The sequence below is a fragment of the Salmo salar genome, chromosome 15 (assembly GCF_965601325.2).
Source record: "Salmo salar chromosome 15, fSalSal1, whole genome shotgun sequence".
Lineage (NCBI taxonomy): Eukaryota > Metazoa > Chordata > Actinopteri > Salmoniformes > Salmonidae > Salmo > Salmo salar.
This window is the reverse complement of record NC_138305.1, coordinates 39,856,637-39,877,963: the sequence shown is the minus strand read 5'-3', so window position 1 is coordinate 39,877,963 and position 21,327 is coordinate 39,856,637. Positions and strand designations below refer to the sequence as shown.

The window sequence follows — 21,327 nt, the reverse complement described above, 5'->3', positions numbered from 1 at the left end:
GGTATTGTGTGTTGTTTGATGAGAAAAAAAAAACGATTTAATACATTTTAGAATAAGGCTGTAACATAACACAATTTGGAAAAAGTCAAGGGGTCTGAATACTTTCCAAATGCACTGTATATTAGCCCACTAATTACAATGAAGAGCAAGATGTGCCACTCTGTTCTGGGCTAGCTGCAGCTTAACTAAGTCTTTCTTAGCAGCACTTGACCACATGGCGGGACAATAATCAAGATAAGACAAAACTAGAGCCTGCAGGACTAGCTTCGTGGAGTGTTGTGTAAACAAGCTGAACATCTCTTTAACGGAGACCTCTCCCCATCTTTACAACCATTGAATCCATATGTTTTGACCATGACAGTTTACAATCTAAGGTAACACCAAGTAATTTAGTCTCCTCAACTTGTTCAACAGCCACACCATTCATTAGCAGATGTAGCTGAGGTCTACAGCTTTGGGAATGATTTGTACCAAATACAATGCTCTTAGTTTTAGAGATGTTCAGGACCAGTTTATTACTGGCCACCCATTCCAAAACGGACTACAACTCCTTAAGAGTTTCAGTAACTTAATTAGCTGTGGTTGCTGACACGTAGTCATTGGTAAAAATAGAAAAAAGTAGAGGGCCTAGAAAACTACCCTGCGGTACACCACACCCTATTTGTTTGACATTAGAGAAGCTTCCATTAAAGAAAACCCTTTGAGTTCTATTAGATAGATAGCTCTAAATCCAAGATATGGCAGAGGTTGAAAAGCCATAAAACATATGTTTTCTCAACAACAGGTTACGGTCAATAGTATCAAAGGCTGAACTGAAATCTAACAGTACAGCTCCCACAATATTCTTATTATCAATTTCTTTCAACCAATCATCAGTCATTTATGTCAGTGCAGTACATGTTGAGTTTTCACGCCAACCCCAGTTGTAACTAACCTAATTCAGCTTATTAACCAGCTAATTAATATAATTAGGTGTGCTAGATTAGGGTTGGAGTGAAAACCTACAGGACGGTAGCTCTACAGGAACAGGGCTGGAGAGTCCTGGCTTAGACAATCTCTGAGAGCTGAAGGGCCAGGTTAACAACCAAATTTACAGTACAGGCTTACCACTATAGCTAAATACATTTCCCCTTTCGGAAATATCCTGTACGTGCATTGGGCTGAGTAAGAATCATACAGTTGCATAATCGTTCTTCATTTCATGGCCTACTTCAGAAAGGGCTTTTGGGGGAGTCAACATTGATCCTGGGAAAAACATTGCTTATAGCGCTTCATAAGAAGTGTTATATTGTCTTATTAAGCATTCATAAAATGCTATATGCTATGTGGAAATGAGCTGTCCCTGCTTTTCTAATTGTAACATACAGTGACAGTCTAGGCCTACATGTCATAAACCTTTCACCTCAAGAACTACTACCCCCCCCAGGCACAGAAATAACAAAGTAAACAACAAAAACAATACCAGGCCAAGCCAAACTGGGAATGTCATGTGAGCCAGAGAGGGATGCATGGAGAGGGCTGCCTGCAGTGAAAGATAAGGGGCAGAAGACCCAGGCTCAGGGCCGTGGAGAGAGAAGAGAAGCCCCACAGTAGTCACAGCAGCATGAGCGAGCGCCTAGCAAGAGCCACAGGCACTGACTCACACGTAATCCAGTCAAAAGTCCAAAAAAGGAAACACTGCGCTCCAACACATTTGACTCACACTGCCGCAGTCAAAGGGCTGTCAGCGTAAATCCAGCATTATTGCAGCCGACTCATGCTGCAATCACACCCCTCTCCATGCGAGTCACCTTTAAGAATGTATCTACCTACTCCCTCAAATCAGGCTTAGATGAAGCAGGGTTTTAAGACAGATAGCTATTTAATGAGACCAGCGTCTACACAATTTGGCTTTAAAAATGCATTAGTGTCATCATATGGAAATCCAAGTTAAAACAAGGCATAAACGATAAGCAATAGTCAAATGACTTTCTTGGCAGAATGCAATGGAAAAAGCATTTACTACTGGTGGACAAAAGTGTATACTATTCCTTACTGTTATGAGGGAAAGTTACTCTCTTAAAAGTTCCTGCAGCCTCGTTCAACCATTATACTTTGTAAGTGGATGTTATATCTCTTTGGCCACTTGACTTTTGTTGCACAACTTGATCTTCATGTGACTGAGGGATACTGTTGTTCAGCCTAAGAATTGCACAACGAACTATATCCTGGTGTGTTTATATAATTCCATAGGCTGTGACCGTCGACAATGCAAAGCAACTAACAGATGAAAAAGTTTAGTACCCTAATCTGGCCTCACCTTGTGTGTATGCTGCGTCATCTGAGCCCATGCTGAGTCTGCGTGGCTCACTGGGCCTCTCCCTGTGTACAGACAGCGGGTCTGAGAGATGATGTGGGTCTGGCTCCACAAAATGGTGGTCCGAGGGGAGGCTGAGGAGGTTGGTAGCCTCAAAGGTGGGGGACACGACGCCGGGGGACACCGCTGGGGGCTTGTTGGGGGACACGGTGATTTTGAAAGTGTACTTGGTGTTGGGCTGGGTGACCACCACTCGGGGCGAGGTGGCCGTGCCTGCCCCACCCATAGATGCGCGGGACTTGGGTGGGTGGTGGTGGATGTAGGCGGGGCCCATGCTCACCTGGCCCCCCATATTGCGGGGCCCCTGGGACCCGTGCGGAGGTGGTTGAGCAGAGATGTAGACGGTTGGAGGGTTTCTGCCCCCACCGTCATCGTTATTAGCAGTAATGTAAAACTTGGGCTGGGAGCGAGAGCCGGATGAGGCCATGTTGGCCTCGTCAGAGGGGGTGGTAGCAGCAACAGTGGGCGGGCTGGCAGAGATGTAAACAGTGGGCTGGCTGCGGCTCAGACCTGGGCCTCCGATGGACAGGGGGGTGGTGGTTGGGCCAGGGCCTGCCCCAACAGAGGAGGAGGATGAGGGGCAGGAGGAGGAGGTGGAGGAGTTGGAGCGGGGGCCACTGCTGGTGCGCAGCACGGCCGTGGTCGTGGTGGAGTTACTCCTCTGAGGAGATTCAAGTTTGATCTCTATCTGGTTCTTGCGCGGTCCGGTGGAGATGTTCTGGATGTTGTACTGGCTGAAGGAGGACATGCCAGAGGGCATGCCAGAGGAGGAGGCACCAGAAGAGGAGCCCTGACCTCCAGAGGGGGCCTGGAGGATAGAGGAGGGGGCCTGTGGGTTGGTGGGGGAGCTGATGGGCATGTAGACATGGGAGGTCTGGTGGCCCTGTGACTGGTGCTGTGAGGTATGTGAGGAGCCGTGCTGGTGCTGCTGGGAGGAAGGGCCTGTCCAGGAGCCAGGCAGTGAGGTGGGATGGGAGATCTGGTAGATCTGCTGCTGGGGTTGGGAGGTGGGGCTGTACTGGGCCCTGCCTGCCTGCTGCTGAAGCTGCTGCTGGCTTTGCCGGGTTGTACCGCTGGGCTGGGTCACGTAAGGCCTTATGTAGATAGAGTTACCCTGTGGACTGCTCAAGCCGGACTGTGTATGGGGCCCACCGTGTATGTGCAAAGAGGTGGGGGTGTTGCGACCCGTCTGGATGTTGGGGGCCAGGGTGACAGTGATGGGGTTGAAGCGGGGCATCTGCTGGCCATGTTGGCCCATGGATTGTCCTTTCCCCCCCAGCTGGTAGAGTCCCAGGTGCTGGGGTGGCTGGGTCTTGCGCGTGGGCTCCATCACACCAAACACATTGAGGCTGGTGGGCACCTGCACCGGGGCTGACTGGGGCTCCTGCTGGAAGAAGTCACTATTCGGGGGCTGTCCTGTCTGTAGGGGCCCGTCGCTCAGGCTAAGGCTGTGGGACAGTGTCCTGCTGCCGTTCATCCTCAGGCTGTCCCTTCCCGGGGTTGCATGCACATTCTGAGACTGAGACTGCAGGGCCAGGTTCAGCTGGGTCATGGGATTCCGGAACCTGATGAAGCTGGGGTCGTCAGGGTAGTTGAGTTTGCCTCCTTTGCTGTACAAGTAGCCTGGGCTTACCTGAGACAGGTACTCACAACAGGCGTCCAAATTGTTGTTATTCTGAGGAAAAGAGAAGGCTCAAATCAGTCATTTGTGATGAGAACTGGTGTTACAATATTTATATATATTTTTTAACAAATGGATTGAAAATGAGGAGACACCAGACTCACCTGCAGAACACACTGGGAAACAACACCCTCTGGAACTTCAGGGAACTTCTGGCGCAGGTCGTGCAAAACCTGAATGTCAATCTGGTGGCTTCCCTGGGCCATTCGTGTATTGCCAGGTCAAGACTGCTCTGCTTGCTCCGTTCAGCACACTGACGATGCCTCAGTGGTGGCAGCACCTCAGCCACAGCTTGAGCATCTTCTGGAAAACAAACAGAGTTGCTTAGGCTAGCACCCAGAGCTGTAACCAAACACACACACACACACACACACACACACACACACACACACACACACACACACACACACACACACACACACACACACACACCCATTTCCTGGTTTCCCACTGTTTCATACTCATACTCTCTTGTTCTAAACACAGTAAAGAGACAGTGTGTACTGTATTTGTACCAGTCTGTGTTTTGAAAGGATGTTAATAACAAGGTAGGCCTATGCGTGTTGCAGTGACAGGAAAGCAGGGAGCGCATACGGGAAAGAGGAAAGGGGGATACCTAGTCAGTTGTACAACTGAATGCCTTCAACTGAAATGTGTCTTCTGCATTTAACCCAACCCCTCTGAACCAGAGAGGTGCGGGGGGCTGCCTTAACCGACATCCACGTCTTCGGCGCCCAGAGACATAGCAGCCTATTCAAACTTCATACTAGTGATAAACACCCGTCAGACATTTTGAAGTCGCCAATTTCATTATGGTGGTGAGCTTTCAAAACAATATTTCAGAAACCCTTGTAATATATGAAAGGCATTCATTTCACAGCCCTTCTCCTCCCCAAAAGCCTCTTAATAAAAAAGTAGGAAACCACCTTGGACTATTGAGGAAGCAAAGCCTTTCAAACCGATCTTAATGTAAACATTCTCTTATTAAGGACAGAGCAGACCCAAACAGTAGTTCTCAGTATTGCAGCAATCTGCACATAATCATCAGTTAAGCCTCAAAGTCAATGCCAGCACTACAGTGGAGCTTTGAGGCAAGCAGAAACACTGCTTTACTTCTGATAGACCAGCCAGAGCACGGAGCAGCAAGGCCACAAAGTGTGATGCTGACCTTCAAGAGCACGGAATTGCTGATCAAGCTCTGTGACAATTTTGGCCTAAATTGAACTTCATGAGTTAAAAGAACATACTTGACCTAAATTGGAATTTGCAATGAGTGAGGATAAGTATTCAAGTGAAAGCTGGAATCAAAGAGAAGATACTCCGCTATGACGAACCATCAAACAGGCAAAGCATCAATACAGGACTAAGATTGAATCGTACTACACCTGCTCCGACGCTCGTCGGATGTGGCAGGGCTTTTACGGACCACAAAAGGAAGCCCAGTGACACGAGCCTACCAGAAGAGCTAAATTACTCCGCTCGCTTCGAGGCAAGCAACATTGAAGCATGCATGAGAGCACCAGCTGTTCCGGACGACTGTGTGATCACCGATGTGAGTAAGACTTTTAAGGTCAACATTCACAAAGCCGCAGGGCCAGACGGATTACCAGGACGTGTACTCCGAGCATGCGCTGACCAACTGGCAAATATCTTCACTGACATTTTCAACCTGTCCCTGACCGAGTCTGTAATACCAACATGTTTCAAGCAGACCACCATAGTCCCTGTGCCCAAGAACATCAAGGTAACCTGTCTAAATGACTACCGACCCGTAGCACTCACATCTGTAGCCATTAAGTGTTTTGAAAGGCTGGTCATGGCTCACATCAACACCATTTTCCCAGAAACCCTAGAGCCACTCCAATTTGCATACCCCCCCAACAGATCCACAGATGACGCAATCTCTATTACCCCCTGTATATATCCTCGCTACTGTTATGTTATTGTTGCTGTTTAATTATTCGTTATTTTTCTATTTTATTTATTAACCCTTTTTATTATTTTTTACTTCAGTTTGTTTTAGTAAATACTTTCTAAACACTTATTTTTCCTAAAACTGCATTGTTGGTTAATCTTTCTGGGAAGGGGGTTCCGCTAGCGGAACACCTGGCCTACAGCCAGTGAAATTGCAGGGTGCCAAATTCAAACAACAGAAATCTCATAATTAAAATTCCTCAAACATACAAGTATTATACACCATATTAAAGGTAAACTTCTCGTTAATCCAACCACAGTGTCCGATTTCAAAAAGGCTTTACGGTGAAAGCACACCATGCGATTATGTTAGGTCAGCCCCTAGACACAAAAACCATACAGCCATTTTCCAACCAAGGAGAGGTGTCACAAAAGTCATAAATAGCATTAAAATTAATCACTTTCCTTTGATGATCTTCATCTGATGGCACTCCCAGGTCTCCATGTTAGATAATAAATGTTCGTTTTGTTCGATAAAGTTCATTTTTATGTCCAAATACCTTCTTTTTGTTCACGCATTTAGTCCAGTAATCCAAATGTACAAAGCGCAGGCACAAAGTCCAGACGAAAAGTAAAAAAAGTTCCATTTGAGTTCGTAGAAACATGTCAAACGATGTTTCTAATCAATCCTCAGGGTGTTTTTATCATAAATATTCAATAATGTTTCAACCGGACAATACTGTTTTCATTAGAAAGGAAAGGGAACGGAGCTCGCAAACACGGCCACGAGCGTGACTAAACTAAAAGCTTTCACCTGGGCCATCTGCTTAGAGTGCTCTTATTTGCTCCCCTTTCACAATAGAAGCCTGAAACAACTTCTAAAGGCTGTTGACATTGACATCTAGTGGAAGCCTTAGGAAATGCAATCTGACCCCACAGACACTGGAGATTCGATAGGCATTCACTTGAAAACTACAAACCTCAGAATTCCCACTTCCTGGTTGGATTTTTCCCAGATTTTCGCCTGCCATATGAGTTCTGTTATACTCACAGACATTATTTTAACAGTTTTGGAAACTTTAGAGTGTTTTCGACCCAAATCTATGCATATTCTAGCTTCATGGCCTGAGTAACAGGCAGTTTACTCTGGGCACGCTTTTCATTCAAACTTCCCAATGCTGCCCCCTATCCCTAAAGAATTAAGGACTTGAAAGTACCTGGATTTATGCTCTTAATTGGGACCTTATTGCTGGACTAATTCATCAATCTTTGACCTACAGTTTGTCAGGATGATATGGTAATGATTTAATCTGGAACAAACAGAATAGCCTGCTTTCCTCATTCCCACTTTCTCTTTTAGTAGGCTACAGAGTAAAGATGATTAATTTTTAACATTGTTTTATGGCAATTACATATAGTGTAGGTTATTGAAAATATTTGCCTAAAAGGCTATATTTCATAGTTTATAACGGAGTGCAGGGAACGCCACATCCATGCGGGTTTGTTTATGGGCTCCTCCCCTTTTTTGTTTCATATTTATTTTTTGCATTCAGGCTACTCTTTAAAACGATAGGTTGCTGAAGTGAAATTATCAAGTGATAAATATTACATCAGATATACTATTGGCCAAAATGCCACTTAGTTTGCACAATTGTCCCACTATTGGTCTTGTGAGTTACCTCCCTTGTTTAAAGAACACCACAACAACAAGATCTGCCAACCAGGAATGTGGCAGTTTTATGTGCTCTACTTTTAATTTCACTGTTCGCGCTCCCTTCGTTCTAGTGGAGACACTTATTTTTGTGTTGATGTTCTTGTTGTTTCTGTGTGTGTTTTGTATTGACATGAAAAACAAATGAGCATTTCTGTCTGCAGTTATGGGTACAAGGGAAAGGTCAATTCAAATCAAGGTCTGTAGTGATTTATATTGACACTTTATACTGACAATGAAACCACTTAACGTTTTGATTTATAGCATGAAGGGCTTAAACCACGTTATTCAACGGGAAAAATATTTAAACTAAAACAAATGGATTGTGACGTTGCCCTCCTCCAGGAGACCCACTTATCAGACGAGGAGCACAAAAAGCTTAAACGGGAATGGGTAGGTCAGACTCCTCTCACTCCTCCTCAAAATAAACGGTGTTTGTATACTGCTTAATAAGAGGTTGTCTTTTACATTGAAAAATAAGGTAACTGATACAGAGGGTCGGTTTGTTATTATTTAATGACTATTATTTAGCATACATTTTACTTTAGCTAATTTGTATGCACCAAATGATGATTCCCCACAATTTATTAATAGATGTTTCTTAGTGATTGCTAAGCATTCAAATACACATTGTGTAGTTGGAGATGACTTTAATTGCACATTATCTCCACATTTGGACAATTCACAACCAGGTGGTCCCATATTATAAATGTCTAGAGCAGTTCAATTTCCCTTTGAAGAACAGGGGTTGATTGATATTTGGAGGAAGTTAAACCCAACAACAAAAGATTATACACTACCGTTCAAAAGTTTGGGGTCACTTAGAAATGTCCTTGTTTTTGAAAGAAAAGCTTTTTTTTGGTCCATTAAAATAACATCGAATTGATCAGAAATACAGTGTAGACATTGTTAATGTTGTAAATGACTATTGTAGCTGGAAACTGAAGATTTTTTGGGGAATATCTACATAGGCGTACCGAGGCCCATTATCAGCAACCATCACTCCTGTGTTCCAATGGCATGTTGTGTTAGCTAATCCAAGTTTATCATTTTAAAAGGCTAATTGATAATTAGAAAACCCTTTTGCAATTATGTTAGCACATCTGAAAACTGTGTGAGATTTTCACGAGACTAGCACGGTGTAGCATGGTGAATGTCTTTCGCACATGCCCCCACACTCTTGACCTATTTCTAACCACACTCTTTCAAAACTTCCTCTAGTGGGAGGCTCAGAATATGCCAGTGAAAACATTGTGACAGTAGCACACCCGTTCTCCATTCTGCTTCTAAACCTGCGCTGTAGGCCCGGAAAAGCCTACAGAGATCAATACAATGTGGGTAGTGCTAAGTAGGAACATCCTGGATTCTCTCAGTTACAGGTCCCTTGATGGTAATCCAATCCATCAGATTTGACGTTGGGCCAAATGAAATCCAGAAGCGTCTTTAAGAATATTAAACTCAAATTATACTTCTCTGATAAGGGGCGTAAGACAGTGCAGCTTCTAGGCCTTTTGTGCCAAGGAGATGACATAGCAAGTAGCAGTGCTGTCTTATCTAAGCTGTGAGCATGTGTAAATGTCATAACTGAGGAGATGTAAATCTGGATGATAAAGCATCCCACCAGAGCTGTTGATAACAGGGGGAGGGGCAACTGGGCTACTGTCAGAAGAGGGAGACCACAGCAACAGGGCTCTAGTCCTAACAGGAACAGCCTGAGACTGCCTCAAACAAGACCGGCTGGGATACCTTCTGAAAACTGCCATTATATTCAATTGGATGGTACAATGAAACTAGCTTGATTGTGACACACTATTTAAAATGTGCACTCACATGAGAAAAACATTTAAATAATGTTTCAGAGTGAGACACTTTAAATCAAACAACATAATAACAGGCTGGTACATAATGTTCTTTCATCCCAGGCACTCAAACCGTCAGTCAATGACTTCTTTTGTCCTTTGCAATACAAGGAAATGGAATGTTTTGCAATCATACCACCAGACTGAAGAATACATTTCAGTGCGTCAAAAGAAAGGAGCACACGCTAGTGCTGAGTGATTAGTGCTTTTTGGGGTCGGTTCAGTTTGTTTGATTTTTCTATTTTTTTTAATCACGGTTTTCCTTTTCAAACATGAAATGCATTATGAAATAATAACATAAAAATGATTTTAGAGCTTCTCTCAGCCATCACATGCCTTCTTCCTGACAATGACAGTGGGTTGAATGCTGTAACAAGACAGAATAATATGAATTACAGTTCATAAAGGTAGTGAATGCCCATTACCGCTTATCACTTATTAACCATAATGTATTCACAAAATATTTCTGTTGTGTATATAATTTACTTTTTTATTTGATGAGTTTATTATTTTTCATTCCCTCATACTACCAAACTGGGGTTATTTTGACCTCATTGACATATTTTTTATTATAGCCCAAAGGTGGTTTATAAAAATCCTCACATTTTTCATGACTTTGTGAATCAACTTGTTCTTAATAAATCTAAATCACTGTTTAGTGTATCTGTATCAATATGGGGGACATTTTGACCCCAGCCAATAACACCTAAATCCACTTATAATAATTTGATAGATTGGATCTTTATTTGAATCCAGGTTTCTCTGGAGACTAAATAACAAGTTATCGATACCACCAGAGGGTGGAGGGGAACCTGTATCAGTGATTTGGACCAGATAGACAGATCACCTGCAGAGATGGAGTATCTTATGTTCTCACCTATGGTAGTAACTAGGTATGACCATGTACAAAATCATAAAACTCTGTCTGTGGTATGAATACTTGGTAGACCTGTAATACAGAAACCAGCTACCCTCTATATGTACGCATAGTGCTACATTGGTGTGTGTTCTGATACTACAATAAAATTATGGTAAAAAAAAAAGCTGCACATTATTTAAGGGAAACATTTGCAGGTAACTGCCGAAATAAAGGAAACACCAAAATAAAGTGTCTTAATAGGGCGTTGGGCCAGAACAGCTTCAATGCTCCTTGGCATAGATTCTACAAGTGTCTGGAACTCTATTGGAGGGATGAGACACAATTCTTGGTGTATTGTTGATTGTAATGGAAAACGCTGTCTCAGGCGCCGCTCCAGAATCTCCCATTAGTGTTCAATTGGATTGAGATCTGGTGACTGAGACGGCCATGGCATATGCAGGGTTCCCCAACTGGCGGCCCGCGGGCCAAATTATTGGCCAGCTCCAAGTGATTTGAATTTTGGAAATCTGTTCCAAAGTATTCCAACTCATAATAGAGAAAACGGTATATGTGATCATATAAAAAAGTACACAAGGTTTGAAATGATTACGTTCTAGTCAAATATTATATCGGTTTCTTGCGGTCAATTTGCAGTCTACAAATTATTTGTAATTATGTTCTGGCCTCCTGACCATCCACTCATGAAAAAAATTGTTCTGCGGCTGAATCGAGTTGATGATCCCTGGCATATGCCTTACATCGTTTTCATGCTCATCAAACCACTCGTGCCCTGTGGATGTGGGCATTGTCATCCTATGGGGGAAAAGCCATGGTAGCCAAAATAATGGCCTGCCCAGCATTTTATACATGACCCTAAGCATGATGTGATGTTAATTGCTTAAGCAGGAAGCACCTGCTTTCAATACACTTTGTATCCCTCAAGTGTTGGCCTGCCCAGCAGAAAAAAACGTTAGAGAGCTAAGCACAGGCAAAATCCTAGAGGAAAACCTGGTTCAGTCTGCTTTCCAACAGACACTGGGAGACAAATTCACCTTTCAGCAGGACAATAACCTAAAACACAAGGTCATATATACAATGGAGTTGCTTACTAAGACGACATTGAATGTTCCTGAGTGGCCTAGTTACAGTTTTTACTTAAATTGTCTTAAATCTATGGCAAGACTTGAAAACGGCTGTCTAGCAATGATGAACAACCAACTTATAATAATGGGCAACTTATAATAATGGGCAAACAATGTACAATCCAGGTGTGCAAAGCTCTTACAGACTTACATAGAAAGACTCACAGCTGTAATCTCTGCCAACGGTGATTCAAACATGTATTGACTCAGGGGGTTGAATACTTATCTAATCAAGAAATAAACTTAGCAAAAAAAGAAACATTATCTCACTGTCAACTGCGTTTATTTTCAGCAAACTTAACATGTGTAAATATTGGTATGAACATAACAAAATTCAACAACTTAGACATAAACTGAACAAGTTCCACAGACATGTGACTAACAGGAATTTAATAATGTGTCCCTGAACAAAGGGAGGGTCAAAATCAAAAGTAACAATATCTGGTGTGGCCACCAGCTGCATAAAGTACTGTAGTGCATCTCCTCCTCATGGACTGCACCAGATTTGCCAGTTCTTGCTATGAGATGTTACCCCACTCTTCCACCAAGGCACCTGCAAGTTCCCGGACATTTTTGGGGGGATTGGCCTAGCCCTCACCCTCCGATCCAACAGGTCCCAGACGTGCTCAATGGGATTGAGATCCGGGCTCTTCGCTGGCCATGGCAGAACACTTACATTCCTGTCTTGCAGGAAATCACGCACAGAACGAGCAGTATGGCTGGTGGCATTGTCATGCTGGAGGGTCATGTCAGGATGAGCCTGCAAGAAGGGTACCGCATGAGGGAGGAGGATGTCTTCCCTGTAACGCACAGCGTTGAGATTGCCTGCAATGACAACAAGCTCAATCCGATGATGCTGTGACACACCGCCCCAGACCATGACGGACCCTCCACCTCCAAATTAATCCCTCTCCAGAGTACAGGTCTCGGTGTAACACTCATTCCTTCGACGATAAAGGTGAATCCGACCATCACCCCTGGTGAGACAAAACCGCGACTCGTCAGTGAAGAGCACTTTTTGCCAGTCCTGTCTGGTCCAGTGACTGTGGGTTTGTGCCCATTGGCGACGTTGTTGCCGGTAATGTCTGGTGAGGTCCTGCCTTACAACAGGCCTACAAGCCCTCAGTCCAGCCTCTCTCGGCCTATTGCGGACAGTCTGAGAACTGATGGAGGGATTGTGCATTCCTGGTGTAACTTGGGCAGTTGTTGTTGCCATCCTGTACCTGTCCCGCAGGTGTGATGTTCGGATGTACCGATCCTGTGCAGGTGTTGTAGCGCTGTCTTAGGCGCAGATGAGCAGGGACCCTGGGCATCTTTCTTTTGGCGTTTTTCAGAGTCAGTATAAAGGCTTCTTTAGTGTCCAAAGTTTTCATTACTGTGACCTTAATTGCCTACCGTCTGTAAGCTGTTAGTGTCTTAACGACCGTTCCACGGGTGCATGTTCATTAATTGTTTATGGTTCATTGAACAAGCATGGGAAACAGTTTTTAAACCCTTTACAATGAAGATCTGGGAAGTTATTTGGATTTTTACGAATTATCTTTGAAAGACAGGGTCCTGAAAAAGGGACGTTTCTTTGACATGTAATCTGTAATCCATGGCTCACATGGGCCCTGAAAGGAGAACTGTGGAACCAGTGGAGATAAAAACAAATCTCCTATTGCTGAGCTGTTATTCCCAGTCCCAGAGCTCTTACCTGCAGCTCCAGGCTAATTTCTGGAGGTAACCTCCCCTGCCACGCTCTGTCAATGGACTCATTCACTCGGTAGGAGTGGGTGCAGCTTAAAAAATGTCCACGTCAATTAAAGAAAAAATGTAATGTGAATTAACGATCAACGCACGGGAGCCTTCGGTAGAGAGATTTTAACTAACTTCCAAACAAACAAGTAAATACTTAATCTAGGCCTGCATGTTCATATGGATATGATGAATGCAACTTCTTACACTTACACAACCTGCAGCGTGTTACTTTCCTAATTTAGTGTGTAGCTGCAGTAGGTAAAGTTCACAGCTTCTATAAATGAGAGCCCGGAGGGTTGCAGTTCCAAGGTAACCCTATCTGTGGGGATCAGATATCATTATATATGGCCATTGGCCAGCAGATTTTCCTCTGATTGATAGAAAATAGAGGCCAATTACATTGGCAGCCAGGCAGCATTTTCCTCCTCCAGTCCCAGTGCCTAACACACCTTTCAACACCAACAGCCCCTTGGGTTAAACCAGCTGGTTCATCTTCTGGCTATGCCATCAATATACCAGGGCTGTTACCACGGCGAAAACCATAAAAATCCCACAGTCTTCAATCAGAGCAGTCCTCTGCAGCATCAGGCACCAGGCAGCCACACTGTGTGGAATGTCTAACTGCCTCGCAAATGCCTCGCAAATGTAAACAAATAAAGGGTCTAATTGGCAGTGGACGCTCTGAGGCCTGCTGACAGGCACCCCAATCATCCAGCATGGCCGTGCTTATGCTGGAGTGTGTACACACAGATACACACACGCTACTGTGCAAACACATATCTGCTGTGGGTCAAGGTAACATTCACTTCAATATTTTGGGCCAGGCACAATTGTGAACGAAATATTGTTGTCAAATTCTCAGTAGAACAAAACAAAAGCATCAGTGCTACACCTGAGAACTTCAAGGCCGCATTCAACAACCCAACATTTCTAACTATCCAAGGACTATATTTGAACATGGGAGGACAAGGAATCCCATTCAAAATATGTACAGTACCAGTCAAAGGTTTGGACACACCTACCCATTCAAGGTTTTATTTTGACTATTTTCTACATTGTAGAATAACAGTGAAGACATCAAAACTATGAAATAACACACATGGAATCATGTAGTAACCAAAAAAGTGTTAAACAAATACAAATATATTTTAGATTTGAGATTCTTCAAAGTAGCCACCCTTCGCCTTGATAACAGCTTTGTATTCTCTCAACTAGCTTCATGAGGTAGTCAACTGGAATGCTTTTCCAACAGTCTTGAAGGAGTTCCACATATGCTGAGCACTTGTTTGCTGCTTTTCCTTCACTCTGCGGTCCAATTCATCCCAAATCATCTCAATTGGGTTGAGGTCGGGTGGTTGGAGGCCAGGTCATCTGATGCAGCACTCCATCACACTCCTTCTTGGTCAAATAGCCCTTACACAGCCTGGAGGTGTGTTGGGTCATTGTCCTGTTGAAAAACAAATGATAGTCCCACTAAGCGCAAACCAGATGGGATGGCATATCGCTGCAGAATGCTGTGGTAGCCATGCTGGTTAAGTGTGCCTTGAACTCTAAATAAATCATCAACAGTGTCACCAGCAAAGCACACCCACACCATCACACCTCCTTCTCCATGCTTCACGTGGGAACAACACATGCGGAGATAATCTGTTCAACTACCCTGCGTCTCACCAAGACTCGGCGGATGGAACCAAAAATCTCAAATTTGGACTAATCAGACCAAAAGACAGATTTCCACAGGTCTAATGTACATTTGCTCATGTTTCCTGGCCCAAGCAAGTCTCTTCTTCTTATTGGTGTATTTTAGTAGTGGTTTCTTTGCAGAAATTCGACCATGAAGGCCTGATTCACGCAGTCTCCTCTGAAAAGTGGATGTTGAGATGTGTCTGTTACTTGAATTGTGTGAGGTGATATCTGAGGTGCAGTAAATTGCCGATTTCTGAGGCTGGTAACTGTAATGAACTTATACTCTGCAGCAGAGGTAACTCTGGGTCTTCCTTTCCTGTGGTGGTCCTCATGAGAGACAGTTTCATCATAGCGCTTGATGGTTTTTGCGAATGCACTTGAAGAACTTTCAAAGTTCGAGACATTTTCTGGATTGACTGACCATGTCTTAATCTCTCTAGGGTAGGGGGCAGTATTTGCACGGCCGGATAAAAAACGTACCCGATTTAATCTGGTTATTACTACTGCCCAGAAATTTGAATATGCATATAATTGTTTGATTTGGATAGAAAACACCCTAAAGTTTCTAAAACTGTTTGAATGGTGTCTGTGAGTAAAACAGAACTCATATAGCAGGCAAAAACCTGAGAAGATTCTGTACAGGAAGTGCCCTCTCTGACCATTTCTTGGCCTTCTACACTCTCTTTATTGAAAACTGAGGATCTCTGCTGTAACGTGACACTTCCTACGGCTCCCATAGGATCTCAGAAGGCGGCAGAACGTTGAATGATGACTTTGCAGGCCATGGCTGAAAAACAGTAGCGCATTTGGTAAGTGGTCAATCTGAGAACAATGAGACGGGGGTGCGCATGCACGTGAAGAGTCCATTTTTAGATTTTCAGTCTTTGAACGAAAACAGGGTTTCCCGGTCGGAATATTATCGCTTTTTTACGAGAAAAATTGCATAAAAATTGATTTTAAACAGCGGTTGACATGCTTCGAAGTACGGTAATGGAATATTTAGAATTTTTTTGTCACGATACGCGCCGGGTGCATCACCCTTCATTACCCTTCGGATAGTGTCTTGAACGCACGAACAAAACAGAGGATATTTGAACATAACAATGGATTATTTTGAACCAAACCAACATTTGATATTGAAGTAGAAGTCCTGGGAGTGCATTCTGACAAAGAACAGCAAAGGTAATCCAATTTTTCTTATAGTAAATCTGAGTTTGGTGAGTGCCAAACTTGGTGGGTGTCAAAATAGCTAGCCCGTGATGGCGAGCTATCTACTCAGAATATTGCAAAATGTGCTTTTGCCGAAAAGCTATTTTAAAATCGGACATAGCGATTGCATAAAGGAGTTCTGTATCTATAATTCTTAAAATAATTGTTATGTTTTTTGTGAACGTTTATCGTGAGTAATTTAGTAAATTCACCGGAAGATTGCGGTGGGTATGCTAGTTCTGAACGTCACATGCTAATGTAAAAAGCTGGTTTTTGATATAAATATGAACTTGATTGAACAAAACATGCATGTATTGTATAACATAATGTTCTAGGAGTGTCATCTGATGAAGATCATCAAAGGTTAGTGCTGCATTTAGCTGTGGTTTGGGTTTATGTGACATTATATGCTAGCTTGAAAAATGGGTGTCTGATTATTTCTGGCTGGGTACTCTGCTGACATAATCTAATGTTTTGCTTTCGTTGTAAAGCCTTTTCTAAATCGGACAGTGTGGTTAGATTAAGGAGAGTCTTGTCTTTAAAATGGTGTAAAATAGTCATATGTTTGAGAAATTGAAGTAATAGCATTTCTAAGGTATTTGAATATCGCGCTTTTCGATTTCGTCCCACATACCCTAGAGAGGTTAAAGTAATGATGGACTGTCATTTCTCTTTGCTTATTTAAATTGTTCTTGCCATAATATGGACTTGGTCTTTTAACCTCTTACATCTAGACGTTCTGCTAGCGGAACACCTGCTCCAATATCCAATGATAGGCGTGGCGCGAATTACAAATTCCTCAAAAATACAAAAACTTCAATTTTTCAAACATTTGACTATTTCACAGCATTTTAAAGACAAGACTCTCCTTTATCTAACCACACTGTCCGATTTCAAAAAGGCTTTACAGCGAAAGCAAAACATTAGATTATGTCAGCAGAGTACCAAGCCAGAAATAATCAGACACCCATTTTTCAAGCTAGCATATAATGTCACAAAAACCCAGAAGACAGCTAAATGCAGCACTAACCTTTGATGATCTTCATCAGATGACACACCTAGGACATTATGTTATACAATACATGCATGTTTTGTTCAATCAAGTTCATATTTATATCAAAAAACAGCTTTTTACATTAGCATGTGACGTTCAGAACTAGCATACCCCCCGCAAACTTCCGGGGAATTTGCTAACAATTTACTAAATTACTCACGATAAACGTTCACAAAAAGCATAACAATTATTTTAAGAATTATAGATACAGAACTCCTCTATGCACTCGATATGTCCGATTTTAAAATAGCTTTTTGGTGAAAGCACATTTTGCAATATTCTAAGTACATAGCCCAGCCATCACGGGCTAGCTATTTAGACACCCGGCAAGTTTAGCACTCACCAATATCAGATTTACTATTATAAGTTTGATTACCTTTTGTTGTCTTCGTCAGAATGCACTCCCAGGACTGCTACTTCAATAACAAATGTTGGTTTGGTCCAAAATAATCCATCGTTATATCCGAATAGCGGCGTTTTGTTCGTGCGTCCCAGACACTATCCGAAATGGTAAATCAGGGTCGTGCGCATGGCGCAATTCGTGACAAAAAAAATCTAAATATTCCATTACCGTACTTCGAAGCATGTCAACCTCTGTTTAAAATCCATTTTTATGCCATTTTTCTCGTAAAAAAGCGATAATATTCCGACCGGGAATGCCCATTTAGCTAAACAGAGGAAAGAAAACAAAGCTTTCGGTCGACGCGGGCACGAGCCTGAGTCTCACAGTACTGTAACCAGCCACTACCCAAACGCGCTACTTTTTTTCAGCCAGAGCCTGCAAAGCCACGATTCAGCATTTTGCCGCCTTCTGAGAGCCTATGGCAGCCGTAGGAAGTGTCACGGGACAGCTAAGATCCTCACTCTTCAATAAACAGAGACAAGAAGAACGACACCTTGTCAGACAGGCCACTTCCTGCATGAAATCTTCTCAGGTTTTTGCCTGCCATATGAGTTCTGTTTTACTCACAGACACCATTCAAACAGTTTTAGAAACTTTAGGGTGTTTTCTATCCAAAGCCAATAATTATATGCATATTCTAGTTACTGGGCAGGAGTAGTAACCAGATTAAATCGGGTACGTTTTTTATCCAGCCGTGAAAATACTGCCCTCTAGCCATAACAGGTTAACAAATAGGACTATTTTCTGTATACCACCCTTACCTTGACACAACACAACTGATTGGCTCAAATGCATTAAAGAGGGAAGAAATTCAAGTTACACCTGTTAATTGAAATGCATTCCAGGTGACTACCTCATGAAGCTGGTTGAGAGAATGCCAAGAGTGTGCAAAGCTGTCATCAAGGCAAAGGGTGGCTACTTTGAAGAATCTGGGCCGGTTTTCACACCTTACACTCATAAATTAGGGAGGAGGGGAATCTCCCTCCTGCGCTTCAGTATCAACCAAAGGAATGCCTTTGTCCCCCAGAAGACTTTTGCCGCCAAAACTATAACACCCAAAAACTGAATACTGGAAAAATATTTATAAGATGGGAATGTTAGGAATGGTCAGTGGGGATCTAAAGAATAATCATGCCATATTGCTTGTCATTTTGTGATGTTATTAAAAACTGTCTGAACCAAATACTGTAACTTAGGAAGGAAACCCCCTTTGGCTGTCATCCAATACATAGTGAATACAATATGAAGAACAATGAAACTATTTTTGTTAAGATATGAATGTGATTTTGGTTTTCTAATAAGATTATGGTTTTTCATATCCTTTGCACATTAAGTAGCCACCCTCCGAATGAGGTCAGAAGAGCTTGTCAGTGTGATGGAACCATCCTTTCTGTCCAGAGTGCTTAAAAGGACTCGCTAAGAATTAACATACCATACCAGAAGACGTGAGACCGTGGTCCACACGTTGAAATGGTTGGAAACTCTCAACACTAGATGAGAAGATAACCTCACCTACCAGACCAAAACATTGTTGGGCTGCTACTGGCGTGTAAAGCGGTCGGAAGCCTGAATAATTCCTTTAGACCAGAAAACAGCTACACGGCTGAAAATGGTGAGAACTTTGAATCTCCACACGAGGTGAAGAAGATAAAGACTAGACCTTAACATTGCCAGTTTGCAGCTGGGCATGTAAAAGTGGTCTTCGAACTTTGACTAAAGACACAAGGTGGGAAGGAAAAAATTCCATCTCAGACAATCACAGAGTATCTGTTCTATTTGAACACTCGACTACAAGACCAAGACAACTAGGAAGAAGGGCATTATGACCTCTGGTGGACAATCAGAGCCTGACACCGAAGCAGGACACTAAAACTTCCCAATCGAAGGATTGATTGGTTTCAACAGAGACGACAAACAAAGACATCGACCCGTAAATACATTCATGATCTCTTACCCAAATGGGTAGTGGTTTGTGTGCAGAGTAAATTATTACTTTGAGGGTAGTTTCCAAATGCATCAACGATAAGTTTGACTCTCATTGTCTCTCCCTATCTACCCCTCCCTCTTGTGGTAACCAAGCAGTCATGCTGTTGTTAGTCCACTAGGGACTTTTACTCATGTGTTAAGTGTTTATGTTATTCTGTGTTGTTATTTAGTTAGCTAGTAAATAAATAATTTAACAAATCTTGTGTAGTGCTGAATCATAAGTAAAGCTGGGGTTCTTGCGGATCCAAGGAGTATTTGTTGTTCAGAATGAGACTGATATGAGGTAATGATTAAAAAGTGACTGTTATTGATATATAACTTATATATCTTCTAGAGTTTAATTCGGGAGATGGTAACTTGTTAAACAACTTCTTCCATGGGGCCCCAAATCCTAACGAGTTAATTGTTACATTATTAATTTAATCGGGTAACAATTAAACATAGTTAGTTGATTCGATAAATAGTCCCGTCACGAGACAGCCATGATGGAAACCGCTCGTCTTAAAGAGTGGTGTACCTCAGATTACAGCCATAGTGGAAACAGCTCGCATTAATGCGTGGTTTACCTCAGATTACAGCCATGATGGAAACAGCTGATTCTACAATGTGCTGTTCCTCAGATTACAGCCTTGATGGAAACAAACTGAAGCCAGGCCTACCGAGGGAACTAATTCTTCTCTCTAACACACACATTCTCATATTCACCCACACACACACGCATGGGTGACACACACACACGGGTGACACACACGCATGCGTGACTAGGGCTGTGACGGTCATGGAATGTTGGATGATGGTAATTTGCCAGCCAAATGACCGCGGTCACCATAATAACGATTTTAATAGCAATAGACGCATGTGCTGCCATTACAGTTGCACAATTCCTGGAACTTTCAATAAATTACCTGGTTTTCCCTAAATCACGGATTGCCTGCTTATTCCCTCCTGATTAAGTGAATCCTCCAACCGGGATTTCGGGAAAACCAGGGAATTTATTGTAAATTCCCAGAAATAGCTGCCATAAAAATGAAATGAATATAACGATCGTCCCCATTCAAGTCAATTATGGCATAATGGGTGGACAAGGCGACCATTGCGAGTGTACCCATAGCGTCACAATACCATGAACCATCACATTCTCCTTTTCACGCCCTCGGGGCTGGGCGTCTCAGGCTCTGCACACTCTTGGATTGCATCCTACCTGGCAGGCCGCTCCTACCAGGTGACGTGGAGAGCATCTGTGTCTGCACCACGTTACTACTGGTGTCCCCCAGGGCTCAGTTCTAGGATCCGTCATATCCTCACATGGTCTTTCATATCATTGCTATACGGATGACACTCAACTACTTTTCTTCTTCCCCCTTCTGACACCCAGGTGGTAACACGCATCTCTGCGTGCCTGGCAGATATCTCAGCGTGGATGTCGGCCTACCGCCTAAAGCTCAACCTTGACAAGATGGAGTTGCTCTTCCTCCCAGGAAAGTCCGCTCAAATACCTCTCCATCACGGTTGACAACTCCACGGTGTCCCCCTCCCAGAGTGCAAAAAACCTTGGTGGGACCTGTCGTTCTCTGCAAACATCAAAGCAGTGACTCGCTCCTGCAAATCCATGCTCTACAACATCCGTAGATTACAACCCTACCTCACACAGGAAGCGGCACAGGTCCTAATCCAGGCACTGGTCATCTCCTCTCTGGACTACTGCAACTCGCTGTGGGCTCCCCACT

The 21,327-nt window shown here is 43.1% G+C and overlaps 1 protein-coding gene across 7 annotated transcripts in view; it reads right to left on the bottom strand.

Annotated features, from left to right (window-relative positions):
* LOC106571309 (TGF-beta-activated kinase 1 and MAP3K7-binding protein 2) overlaps window positions 1-21,327 on the bottom strand; it is a 70,272-nt gene that overhangs the window by 11,711 nt on the left and 37,234 nt on the right. For 6 of the 7 annotated variants that reach the window (XM_014144230.2, XM_045695648.1, XM_014144226.2 and 3 more), the window contains exons 2-3: window positions 4,142-4,340; window positions 2,300-4,031 (exon numbers count right to left, since the gene is read on the bottom strand). In XM_014144230.2, the coding sequence (XP_013999705.1) occupies window positions 2,300-4,031; window positions 4,142-4,243 (1,834 nt within the window). In that variant the 5' untranslated portion in view covers window positions 4,244-4,340. The remainder of the gene's footprint in view (window positions 1-2,299; window positions 4,032-4,141; window positions 4,341-21,327) is intronic. The other variant, XM_014144224.2, reaches the window with a different exon arrangement.